Consider the following 14,176-nt stretch of genomic DNA (forward strand, 5'->3'; position numbering starts at 1 on the left):
GTAGCATGGAGAGCTGCATGAAACCAGTCTCAGGACTGAAGACCACTACGACAACAACGGTACTACCTCAAGTCCATATTTTTTTTTTTATTTTGCTTTGATTACTGTGGCAGATTAGCCTCGTTTACCACACCTCAACAACATTAAAAATGTTTGTCCTGTTGTTTTGAAAAGCTGTGTGAACTGATTCCTCACACTCTCGTGTGAACTCGTAACGCCTTCATGAATGGTGAGGATTACCGGACCGACTCGACTGAGAGTGTTTGTTGGTGGACATTTTCATGGAAAGGTACCTTTGTAAATGAGTTCTGTTGTTATTGAGCCTCTTAACGCTCCAATAACGGAAGTGTCTAGTGTCAAGACGTTTTTTCTCACGTTGTTCCCATGCTCTACGCGTTCATTTGATGCTCCAAGCCTAGAAAACTCGCGGCATCCGCCAGTCGTGCTCAGTGGACACAATTATCCACACCTTAATTGTTGCACGCTCATTGGCTCCTATGATTGTTCCCAGCAAGAAGTATCATTTCGGTGTCTGCACGATGTCAGTCCTGTTGTAGCGATCTGCGATTTGATGTTGCTACGATCGTATGCCCAGTAAGATAACGCGCTATTTCTTATGTCACGTTAACCAGTGTATTTTGTTAAATACTTATATTGCGGCCATTGTTGACCTTGATCATGTTGTAGTTGTAGTTAACTATTACATTGCCAGTAGTTAGTAATAATGATTTTAACACTATATTCCTGGATCGAATCATTCTGAATATCCATTTTACCTCCAAGGCAGATCCCATAACAATGCTTCATTCGTGCTCCTTAATTTTAAGTCATCTCCTTATAACCCGCCATACAAATGCGTCGCCGGCCGGAGTGGCCGAGCGTTTCTAAGCACTACAGTCTGGAACCGCGCGACCGCTACGGTCACAGGTTCGAATCCTGCCTCGGGCATGAATGTGTGTGGTGTCCTTAGGTTAGTTAGGTTTAAGAAAATGTGTGTGATATCTTATGGGACTTAACTGCTAAGGTCATCAGTCCCTAAGCTTACACACTATTTAACCTTAATTATCCTAAAGACAAACACGCACACCCATGCCCGAGGGAGGACTCGAACCTCCGCCGGGACCAGCCGCCCAGTCCATGACTGCAGCGCCTCGGACCGCTCGGCTAATCCCGCGCGGCAGTTAGGTTTAAATAGTTCTAAGTTCTAGGGGTCTGATGACCTCAGACGTTAAGTCCCATAGTGCTCAGAGCCATTTGAACAATTTTATAAATGCGTCCGCAAACTGTTGTTTTCACTACTTCACTAAGGTTTATCTCATAATTTCCGTTTTGCAAAAAACGTCGCTAGAAACAAGATAAAAGTGGGAAAATAAAAGAACCGAACGATCTGATTGCATAAGTTAGAAAATTAACGTAACGAAGTCATTAACCGGTTGCTGTTTGTGTTGCAGGAAGAGTGGCCAATCCCGGAGCCGAAGGAAAATGGTGAGTCTCTATCTTCTCTATATAAAAAATTTATGTCGCGTTCTCGTGTCCGTCTGTATACGCAGGCTAATCTGATGAATTGCTGTAAGGAATTGGAGCTGATTTTTGGCTAATAAATACATTGATTCACGAGAAAGGTTTTTATACATAATTTATAAATATTTCCTACAAATTGTCTGAATTACGATGAATAAAAGTTAAGTTGTAAAAACAATGCCATTGCCACCTAGTGAACAACTGCCATAAAACGAGAAAACGGTAGTGCCTCGAGAACGCAGCAAGAGGGGTCTAATTCGCATCTGTTGTAGAGGGCTAGTAGTAGAGTGTGGTTGGAAACCGACGGTTGTCGAATCGAATCCTAGCTAGGTCTCTTTTTTTTTTTCTCACGCCACCTTTTAACCTAACATTCTTCCCTGAATCATGTGGATGTACATATTTCGAAATTTTTTTAATTTTATTTACACGTCAAGCTCCGTAGGACCAAATTGAAGAGCAAATCTCCAAGGTCATGCAACGTGTCAGTACATTAAATTACAACATAGAAGTAATAACAGATAAAAGTAAATGTTCATGAACCTTAAAAAGAGCCAGTCCATAAGCTTAAGTAAACGCTATCAGTAATACAATAAGAATAAGCTTAATTTTGCAAGGAACTCGTCGACAGAATAGGAGTTACCAATGAGGAAACTCGTCAGTTTCGATTTGAAAGCGCGTGGATTACTACTAAGATTTTTGAATTCGAGTGGCAGCTTATTGAAAATGGATGCAGCAGTTCACTGCACACCTTTTTGCACAAGAGTTAAGGAAGTCCGATCCAAATGCAGCTTTGATTTCTGCCGAGTATTAACCGAGTGAAAGCTGCTTATTCTTTGGAATAAACTAACATTGGTAAGAAGAAACGACAATGAGGAATATACATAATGAGAGGCCAATGTCAAAATACCCAGACTCGTAAACAGAGGTCGACAAGAGGTTCGTGAATTCACACCACTTATTGCCCGGACAGCCCGTTTCTGAGCCAAAAATATCCATTTAGAATGGGAAGTTACCCCAAAATATACTACCATACGACATAAGCTAATGGAAATAAGCAAAGTAGACTAATTTTCGTGTCGAACGATCACTCACTTCTGATACCGTTCGAATAGTAAAAATGGCAGTATTAAGTCTTTGAACAAGATCCTGAACGTGGCGTTTCCACTAAAGCTTACTATCTATCTGAACACCTAGTAATTTGAACTGTTCAGTTTCACTAATCATATGCCCGTTCTTTGAAATGAAAACGTAAGGTTTTGTTGAATTGTGTGTTAAAAACTGTAAAAACTGAGTCTTACTGTGATTTAGCGTTAGTTTATTTTCTACAAGCCGTGAACTTAAGTCATGTACTGCACTGTTTGAAACCGAACCAATGTTGCACACAACATCCTTTACTACTAAGTTAGTCTCATCAGCAAACAGAAATGTTTTAGAGTTGTCCGTAATACTAGAGGGCATATCATTTATATAAATAACGAACAGGAGTGACGACAATTTCAGAATTCCAGTTTCTGCTTCCGTCAGATAAGCAATCGCAACTTTCACTTTTAGCTGCAGACTCTTCGACCAATGAGTAGTGAATTTCTAACCTTTTGAACTGTCCTTATAAATATGACCAATAAGCAAAACATACCCACATCTGATATGAGACTAACAATTTGAAATAATCAAATATTTTTATAAATAGAGTACATACAATCGTTTAAGAATAACTTTACAGCGAAAAAAAAAAAAAACGTGAATCCAAACTATGTTGTGATTAATTTTAATTTTTTTCTACAAGTCACAAATAACTTCAGCAACTTTGCTCTATTTACATACAGTACGTTCTTTCACCAGCACAGCAAATGACTCAAGTTTCAGCTTTCTGCCTTCCTTCAATAAAATTTAGATGTGGACATAATTCTATGCGTAGTACGGCGGAAGTAGTCTGCAAAAATGAGTCTGTAACAAAAATTGCGGCAATGGGTCTCACCAGTTCATCACAGGGCGTACTGAGCTTCACAAGAGCAGTATTGTAACACCAGCTAAACACGTAGTCCATGCGCGTTTTTTTTCTTATTTTCTTGTTTTATTTGTGCCACGTCAGCCAGCCTCCGATACATAGTGAATCACGCCCACGCACACACACCCACGATTCGCATTCAATATTTACATTGATTATAGAGCATCACTTTCGTCACGATGTGCCCCCAGAATTGCTTTGGGATCGACAGTTCGATATGCAACACTTTACATTCATGCCTGCAGACAGATCTCCTGCCTTGCGCTGCTTACATCGCGTAAGTTATACGAATTCGATGATACTTTTCACTTAACGTTTTTCTCTGAAATTTAGTCTCACATCTATGGAGTGGACCCCTAAGCAAACTACGCTACGCCACACAAGTCATCTAGACGTCTGGCCGTATATACGCAATGCGTTTTCGTGCGAAGGCGGGCCGGGTTGCTAGAAAATATTAAAATCCAAAATCATTAAAAAATGGATTTTATGAAGGCACCAATATGAATGTGAGGGATGTGGGTGTCGCTTTTGTTCGTTTTTAGGGTTCGTACCTCAGTTGGTAAAAACGGAAGCATTATAGGATCCCTTTGTTGTCCATCCGCGTGTCTGTCTGACCGATCTTCTGCACCCTTTCTCTCAGGAACAGGTAAACATATCAAGCTGAAGTTTGTCACATACTAAGATCTACGACCTGTTGGCAGAGTAAAAAAATTGAAGCTTCTAAGTCAATGCAGTCAAAAGATACGGTCATTTGTCACACATGTTGATACTTAAAAACTCACTCTTCATAACCTATGGGTACTTCCCGTTGAACTATAATCATGAAATTTGGCAAGAAGCAATGTTTCACAGAACAAGATATGAAGAAAAAAAAAACAGAAAATTGTTAATTTGTTGTTACAGAACGCGAAAACGTATTTCTTTTGTCATTTGTTGCTCGACTTCAAACTTAAAATTGAAGCATTCTCGAAACTTTTAGAATCCCCGGGACGGATATCTTGCCAGTATCAAGATCGATAACAGGCAAAAAACCTACAGTTCCTCGATTCTCAGGACAGATGAACTGCCTATGTACGTAATGAAGTTTGTACGGAACCGTCAAAGCGAGAGTCCAATATTCTTACTGGACAATTTATCTTCTATTTCTCACTCCAGTGAACACAGCCTTTTCACGATTGTCATCTCTGAATTACGTTTGCATCATTTCTAAACATTTCGTTTCTCCAGTGATTTGCTTATCAGATGCAATCTCAACAGGAGATACTTGAAAGAGGGTCGCTTATCTGAGACTTTGTCTGCTGCGTATGATGATGAAATCGTTACTTATGTTTCAAAATGCTGTGATCTGTTGGTTACAGATGAGAGGCTGCGTAAGCCTTTCTTAATCTTTTTGCCTCTTGTGCCAGGGGTTTCCGTTATTTTATCAGATACGTATGTTACATAAGTAAAGCGCCTCTCATGGTTGAGCTAATTACTGCTGAATTCATAATCTGTAACACCGCAGCCTATATGGAAAGCTAATCGAACTTCCCGTATTTCGCTAATCTTGTGAACCTTGGTTTGTGTTATAGAGGGCCGGCCGATGTGGCCGAGCGGTTCTAGGCGCTTCAGTCCGGAACCACGCTGCTGCTATGGTCGCTGGTTCGAATCCTGCCTCGGGCATGGATGTGTGTGATGTCCTTAAGTTAGTTAGGTTTAAGTAGTTCTAAGTCTAGGGGACTGATAACCTCATATGTTAAGTCCAGTAGTGGCAGCAGAAAGGGCATCCGGCGACCCCTTTCCACTAACCTTGCCAAAACCGTTCCTAACAATGCCGACCCTCCGCCAGCATGGGACATGGCACCAGTGAAAGAAAGAAAGTGTACTTTACTGCTGAATAATTCCATCTATGCAACAGCGGATTCGGAAATCACTATTAAAATAGACCAAAATAGCTTGTTCCAAGGACTCGTCAGATGCGCATCTTCATTACATGGATCTGACGATAGGGACCTGAACTACAAAATATTTGTTACTCGAAACTCTTATGTCTAAACGTTTTAGTCTGACTATCACAGTTTCAAACAATCAAGTGCAAGTTTAATCCAAATCATACCAACTACCCTCTCTCCCCCTATCCTCCTTTGTCCTTTGTTAACTGACTTTCGTCGTCCACCTTTTTTTAATCCTACTCAATCCTCATTGTAGCTTCCCAGTTCACACATCTATTTTCCTCCAGAGCCTCGTTTCGATAGCTGAACTTTGCTTAACCACAGTAGAAAGTAAAGTGTAAAGTTAGAATGCAGCGCTAACCAGCGAAAGTAGGACAAAACTACAAAAATTTTAATGGCATTACGTGCATGGGTGCTTTGACGACGAATTAAAAACCACTCGGTTCCCGTAATCAGAGCTAAGTTTCCGAAATATATTGCGGTTATTGAATATCAATTTTAGTAATTTATTATGACTGATTTTGTTTTAAAACTGACTGAAAACTTGAGACTTAACGTATACGTGAAGAATTTCTCAATAGGTTTTGACATTTTGTTTGCCTAAGAAATTCACACTTCAGCTGCTACTTGGCATTGTCTTCATCGCCAGACATAAACAACTCCTCGCTTTTCGCAGACGTCAGTTGCTTGCTGTAGAACTTAGCACGTTACAAGCTTTCTAGAGGAGATAAACTATGTTCTGAACATTTAAGAGCAGTTGCCACATCTATAAACAACAAAGGAAGGACATAATTAGGGAATTTCGCTAAGGTGCAGAATTTTTTTAAATCTGAACCGCGTAGTGAAGACAATGTGCACAATATAGTTTCTGGAAGCACACATTGTTTACAATAACAATAGACATTATTTACTGCAAAGCTCACGTTTTCTATTAATAATGTTCATAATTTATTATTAGACAGACCTGGGTGCCATGTGAGACCAATTGAGGAGCTACTTGACTGAGAAGTAACGGCCTCGGTCATGAAAACTAACAACGACTGGGGGGAGCGGTGTGCTGAGTACATGTCCATCCATGTACGCATCTAGTGAGGCCTAGCGTTGAGGGTGACACGGCGGTCGGTCGGTACTGTTGGGCCTTCCGAGTCCTGTTTGGCCGGAGTGTTTATTATATAGAGGAAATAACCATGAGTTTATTGATAGAACCACATCGGAGTTTGCTTGAACTGATGTTATGGAAACGACATAATAACAAAATCAAAATGGTCCAACGAATTTTTTAATCTTGCCTCTACCGGATACCTGCACAGTGTCAGCTGGTTTGGAGTACCCAATTGCAGACAAATCTGACGGTTACCTGGAATCGTAGCCAGCCGTCAATCAATCCATCTTTCAGTGGTTTAGGGCAAGAAATCCTATTACTTACCTTCACTTTGGGTATGTACCCTTCATAACAGAATGACATACATGCGTCCAAAGTTCTCGGGTGTACTGCCGGAGGCAATCGCCGAAAGTCTAAAGATATTTCGGCGAACAACGTTCCGCCATCGTCAGATAGTACCTTCGACGATTGCATCCGGCAGTACACACGAGAATCTTGGAAGTATCAAATAGACCGGGAAAGCCCCAGATCGCAGAATGACATATAGTTTTTAAGTTTACAGCTATAGTCAAACTGACCGATGGAGTTTTTGCAGTACCCTTTGAATCTAGCTCAGCTGAATTTCATTCGGAAAGCAGGTGAAAGAAGCACAGTAAAAATTTAATCCCGCCAGAAATGTGCATAAGCAGATATTGCAGTCGTGGTCGCAGATATAAAGACCCGTGAAGAAAAGTAGGAAGTAGTGGAATAGAGTGCACAAAAGTAGGACTTTATGTCTTTGGACTTAAAACAAAAGTTACAGGCCTCGTCCCACTCTAAGACATTTGTCCAAATAGAGTGGAACATTTTCAGAAGGAAGTATATGTTTTTGATTTTACGCATGCAGAATTCCGCTGTGGTACGGTTTTACAGGTGAATCACATTTTCGAGTGAAACAGCGCGACAACTGCAAACGTACTCCAAAGTTGAAGTTGGCCGGACAGTAAGAGTCTTGTGGGGAAAACGTATAAATTGCACACAGGTTTCCCAACGAAGAGGACGTTCACACTGCGGTACTCAAATGGCTCCATGACCACGGAACGGCTTGCTTTCGTCGCGGAATTGGACGACTGGTAGAACTTTCCGACCATTGTTAGAGATTCGGTGATCCTGTAGTAACGTATCCGTGACGCTGTGAAGCGTAGTGGTGCATTTAATAAAATTTACTTGGAGTGCCATAATAATGTGTAACTTAACTTTCTGGAGACCCCTCGGATGAAGGCATTTTTGACGCCTAGGGACATAAAATCGTTCAGTGAAGACGAAAGGGCAAACAAACTTCGTAGTGAACTGTGAAAATTACGCATAAGTAATGGAATGTGTATGCCTTTACTACACAGATTGCCGTATTAACGTCATTGTTGTAGCAAATAAAGTGGACTTTCGTTTCTTTTTTTCTAATGATAAATGGGAAAATGCAGAAAAAATTCAGTTTAGTAGTGATTAAGGGAGGCAGAAAAGGCAGGGTGGGGTGGTGGGGGAGGGGGTGGGGTGGGGGGGGGGGAGTGTCCCATCTTTGTCTTGGGACGTTTTTTCGCAACGATAAGTCAGGAATATCATTGTAAGATTCACGGTATACAGCCATATGCAATTCTTTTATACACAGTTCTCGTCAGTTATTTGCAGCGTTAGATTCTCCTGACATATAATTGCTTGTTGATCTGATATAATTTCTTGCTAAGAGGTCTGGTTTGTCTTGAAATTATTACGCTACTAATTCTGCACTGAGGCTCGGCGGGTAGATTGACTACGTGGGCAAACAGTCTGTAACTGCAAATGTAATCCGTTCTTGCGCCGCATTACTGAACTGAAATCCACTGCCACATTTGATCAAACCGCTGACAGCATAGGCGTCCGCATGGGGAGGGGGGGGGGAGGGGGGGGAGGACAACAATAGGGGACACACGATAGTGATATCGAGGATGATCCGTAATAGTGTGGGCAGGTATTATGTTTACCACTCGAACACCTCTTCGTGCAACTGTACTGTTAAATCGGCAAGGTTAACTGCTGTCAGGTATCCCGACGAGATATTGGGACCTAACGTGCGGTTGTTGCGAGCTGCTGCGGGCCCACACTTCGTATTTCTGGACGATAATGCCCGACCTCACAGAGCACGCGTGTTTTCTTGGAAACAGAAGATACTGCACGCATGGCGTGGCCTGCTCGTTCCCCCGATTTCAATCCCATACAGCATGTCTGGTAAGCACTTGGAACACGGGTTGCATCACGCCAGCACCCACCATCCACTCTCTGACTTGCGAGCAGCGTTACAGGAAAAATGTACGTTATTGCTTCAACATGAGATTGATGACATGATTCACAGCATGCCCCGTCGTTTGCCATGCCTGTATTGCTGCCAGAGGTGGACAAACCCCGTATTCAGCGCATTAACCAGTAGTCGGAATGTGTGTGTAAATACATTAAGTTGGAAAAAACAAAGAACATTTTTGTCTATTGTTATGCATGTTGCAGCTGTTTACGTTCTGTATTCTCTATATGGTTTCTGCTTTCACATGATTATACTATTTTGTCGCAAAGTAAACGCAAAATTGCAAAATTTCGGCTTGTTGCTATAATTTTGAACACCAGTGTATCTTCTGACGAGATGTTTTCTGTACGATTATGTAAGACTAGACGTGGTCTCATGATTGTTTAGAGCTTGTTTCAGACGGGTTATGAGTGAGGCGAAATTGTTTATCTGGTCTGTGTTGATTTCACTCAAAACAGGTAATTAATTTGGAAGGGGCTGTGGGACTTCCTCGATCTCCAGAAACTCCAGAAATTAAGAGCACACTCGAGTTGCACTGTTCAAAATTAAATCCGACCTTGCATAACACATTAAGACAGCACTAAAATACATGACGTTGTTTGTTGCATTACAAAATGTGATAGAGAGTTTGCATTGATTTTTTTTTGTTGTTGTTAATTCTTCTCTACGTTGTCAACATGCAGTTCCTCCCATCTTTTCTTGACCTTCCGAATGCGTTGATTGTAAAAGTCTGCAGATTTTGCCTTGAAATCACATTTCCACTTCATTAATGGTGTTATCTATTCGTCAAATCGACGACCACAAGTGGATTCTTCATTTCTCGGAACAATAAAAGTAACTTGGCTCGAGATGGGAGGAATAAGGCGGACGCTGCGAGATCTCAACGCCATATACCTTCATTTTATCAACTGAAACGTCAGCTAGTGCGGTGTCAGCTACACGACGAACGCCGCCGGAGAGCATACGCGGCGTTTCTTAATCAGAGCTTCTCGTAACTTGTCCAGAAGATTGCTCCAGTATCTGCCAGCGATGGTTTGACCCTTGGCAAAATAAAATGTGAGGATGGATCCACGACAGTCCCAAAAAACTAAAAGCATGAGCATCCCCAGCTGACTTAGCATTTGGCTCATCTGTCAGGGACACGTAACCAATTTGGAGATTTCTTTTCCACCTCGCAGTAGTGCCATAAGATAGGCAATCATTTCCATAAACAGCTGACATCTCATCACGGATTTCTCGGGCACTGGTAGCTTTCAAATGCAGGAACTTAAACACACCTCCATTTTACACCTCAGCTAAATTTCGCACTCCCTGTAACAAAAAAGGACACAATTAATTGAAATTTTGAACATCATGCCCTGGGCGATCGATGATAATATTGATAAAATTTTATCAAAATAACGTAATAATGTCGGGGAGATAATTATAACTTAAATATGTCCCCTCGTATGTCCAGTGATGTGTTTGTTTGTACTGATTCAGGTATTTTGTCGCCGTTCTTGTCAGTAGTATCAATTAACTTGTAGCATCGACACAACGTATCAGCTAGTGGTTCAGAAAGGCTCCATATTTCTCTCTGATTCGATTTCCAGAGCAGATTTTTTTTTCAATTCTAACATACCTTCTAAGTAAATTGGTAGCGTGACAATGATTTGCTATTGTTTGCCATTATTATTCGTTTGTGGAAGCGGTTTTACATCCTTCTAATGATTTCTTTATGGTGTTGCACTTCCCTCTGCCCAGCGGTGTAGAATCTTGCCGAGCTCATGACGGCTATTGCGTTCGTGACGACATTTACCATTTTTCCCAGAAAGAAGTAAACACCATCTCCCTGCGAAGTAAAAGCAAAGTCTCGTGGAAATTGACGTTTCTGCCTAGGCAGATCACTGTTAGATGGGTACGATGTGGCAGTACATAAAGTGTGTGTGTGTGTGTGTGTGTGTGTGTGTGTGTGAGAGAGAGAGAGAGAGAGAGAGAGAGAGAGAGAGAGAGAGAGAGAGAGTGCGTGTGAGAGTGAGAGTGTGAGTGTGTGTGAGAGTAATATAAGACAACGGTTTTAGTTACAAATGCTCTTACCTTTCGCTTAGAGGTGCATGTACTTAATATATCATTTTTCCGCTGAGCTGACTCCACCTATGGAGTGCGACCTTCATACTCACATACGACGGCATAACCTGTTTATTTTGGTTCGAAACGTGTTACGGAAAAAGTTTTCTTTTGGGGTAGGAATAAGTGAGAATCAGACAAATGTGATGAAAGGGTGGATGACGCATCAAATCATACATCAAAGCCCTCTGTCTGCCAATCATAAAAAGACCTCTGTGAGCAAGTACACAGTACAGAAAAAAGATAATGTTACTTGTTCAAACAAGGCTTCTTCGTTTGTATTTTTCCCTTAAGTCAGAAAGGACAATTATTATTGGTAAACTATATGACAAATTCCCATGATCACAGAAAACACTAGACTTTCCGTTTTCGGTTGTTGAAATTTACTCCTCCTCCTTTGATGTGGGCCACAGCTCCATGATTGCATTTTCGCTTCTCGTACCACATACGTACCAATACCATCCTCACTGTCAAATCCTTGCAGGATAATCGGCTTAATTCTTTTTAAAGAGCCCTAAATAGTGCTGAGAATTCAGTTTCGCATTTGCTATTGGTCAGTATCCAACAATTATGGCACCTGCAGGGGCTTTACAAAAATGTGGAAACACACAAAACACATTACCATTTCTAACACGGTGTAGGAAAGGCGTTGACATTTAAAAACAGCTTCCAGTAGTCTCGGAGTGATAAATATAGGTCCTCTACGGTTTTAAATCGAGTCCTATAGCATTCTTTCAGCAAAATAGTGCCAAGTTCAAGTAGCAATGATGGAGTTCGATTGCGATCACATGCTCTTCTCTCCAAGGTAGACCACAAAGGTTCAATAATATTGAGAACTGGTCATTGTTGCGGCTAGGGGAGATATGACAAGTCATTCTCATGTTCACAAAACCAGTCCTGGACGATGTGAGCTGTATGAACAGGGGCCGTGCAATTATTGGAACGCATCATCAGTTGTACCGTATTATGGACCAGATGAGCCAAAACGGTCACATAATTCTTGGCAGTAATAAGACGTTGCACAGTAAAAATAGGACTCATGGAATACCTCGATCTGGGGTGCTCTGTCACCCAACCCCCGCCATGTTCCATCGTTTGGACGTAAACTCGGCTAGAAGTTGTAAACTGAATGAAAGAAGGCCATCCGTCCAAATTACTTTCTTCCATTACTCCACAGTCCACGTTTTATGGCTTCTCCATCACGTTTTCTTGTTAAGGTATGACCAATTCCATCACTGATGACTGGTTTTGGAAAAACAGCTCGCCCTGCGTATGGAATCCTTTCGTGTTGTTTTTGTGCTGACAGAGTTCTAGAGTGCGACATTCAGTTCTGGAGTAACTTTTGCAGCTATCGTTCCCTTATTTATCTTCACAATTTTCTTCAGCGACTGTGTGTCGCCATCATTCAGCACGCACTTTCGACTGCGTTGTGACTTGGGGACGATGTTTTTCCGCTTTCGATCTTCGAAATGGTGCCTCTTGAAACATCAAACACTTCCAGCCCCCTTGTTTACGGAAGCACGCACTATATGAGCTTAACAGTTTGCCAACGTCCGATATAGAGCACTCATAACCACACAAATACTGTTCTGAACACTTTCTACACAACGCATTGAATACATTTCACAGCTGCCGTTCGTGGTCATTTACAACAGTGCAACCTACAGACTTGATTAGCATCTGCATTCACTGTATGTTCAAGCTTGCTTTCCTCGCGGTTTTTCGATGTTTTTCTCAAAACTCTGTAGCTGCCTGAGGCCGATGTATCTCGTAGTTAGTTTTCGTGTAAAATACGCCACACTCTTTCTTCTGATACGCCTGTAACGTCAGTTATTTCATACACCTTTAGTCGCCGATCGTCCAATACCAAATCGTACGTTTCTTAAGTTTTTTCATCAAGGGGTATTGTTTTGTAACATTTTCAAAGTGGATGAAATTTGGAAATTTGTGTTAAGTTCTATGGGACCAAACTGCTGAGGTCGTCGGTCTCTAGGCTTACACATTACTTAATCTAACTTAACCTAACTTACGCTAAGGACAACACACACACACACACACACACACACACACACACACACACACACACACACATACACCCATGCCCAAGGGACGACACTAAAGTGGATCAATTCTTAACTGAAGTACGGTCACGTTTCAGTCTGACAGCTGTCTTAAGGATTGAAAGTGGAGTAGACTCCTAATAAACCTTATCAAACTTGAGCTGAAGTTGCGGTGACAGTAAACCGCCTGTAGCCAAAATTTTGTGACAAGCATTATTACAATTTATGGATATCGACGAAACACACGCGACATGACTGCTTGAAGATGTCATATTCACCTGACTATTGCGTATAGCTTAGGTAGGTTAAATCATACTTGATTTTCGCAATATGTACCATGACAACAAAGCTCTAATGACCAGCGTCGTCTCTGTGGCAGATCGAGAAACATTCACCTAGCCCTCATGATAACACAGTTCATTCGTGAAACACATTATTAGTACCCGCACATTTCATCAAAGACTAATGGAGTAAACTACCCCGATACATCGTTCAGATTCTTCACATCATTTACTGTCTACTTGTGTGTTTTCTCATAAATTGACAAATTAACCTAAACAGCGAGGATCACACACACACACGCACACGAAACAGTCCTCAGTAAATGTACCTACTACACTGTCGTGGAAATGATCACGATAGTAGATAAGATGTAAATGGATCGTGTTCCCTTAAGTGTGGAGAGGGTTACACGCCCATCAGATTCTTTTACTTCTGCGTTATCTGCGCCAAAATGTTTCTGGTAAATGCCTGATTTCACCTGTTCTTTACAGTTGGCGTAATGAAAGATGTTGTAATCAAACATAAATGAACGTTTATACTAAATGGAAATTTCCCCAGGGTCATTGCTTAAAGCACCTTCTCGCGATAACGCACAATGCTACCGTTCGATGCTGATGTGAGAATAGTGCTCGAGCTGCTTTTTGCGTTATCAGCGATACCTTGGCACAGATTACAGAAGTACTTTCGTGTCACACGATCGTCACACCCCGAAATAATCTGCATAGTAAGTAAATGTTACTTTTCTTCGATAACAGCTCTTCCAGTCGCCAGATAACAACACATAGACATTAAGAATTTGCTTGTCCGTACATGTTGTCTTAATACAGATACCTGTATCGGATTCAGTGCGTTTTATTG

General features: G+C 41.4%; 1 protein-coding gene across 1 annotated transcript in view; it reads left to right on the forward strand.

Annotated features, from left to right (window-relative positions):
* The window catches only part of LOC126281399 (sorbitol dehydrogenase-like), a 70,856-nt gene that overhangs the window by 20,224 nt on the left and 36,456 nt on the right, over positions 1–14,176 (forward strand). The window contains exon 2 of the mRNA XM_049980332.1: positions 1,452–1,485. Coding sequence (XP_049836289.1) covers positions 1,452–1,485 — 34 coding nt within the window. The remainder of the gene's footprint in view (positions 1–1,451; positions 1,486–14,176) is intronic.

Source organism: Schistocerca gregaria, chromosome 7 (genome assembly GCF_023897955.1).
Source record: "Schistocerca gregaria isolate iqSchGreg1 chromosome 7, iqSchGreg1.2, whole genome shotgun sequence".
NCBI lineage: Eukaryota > Metazoa > Arthropoda > Insecta > Orthoptera > Acrididae > Schistocerca > Schistocerca gregaria.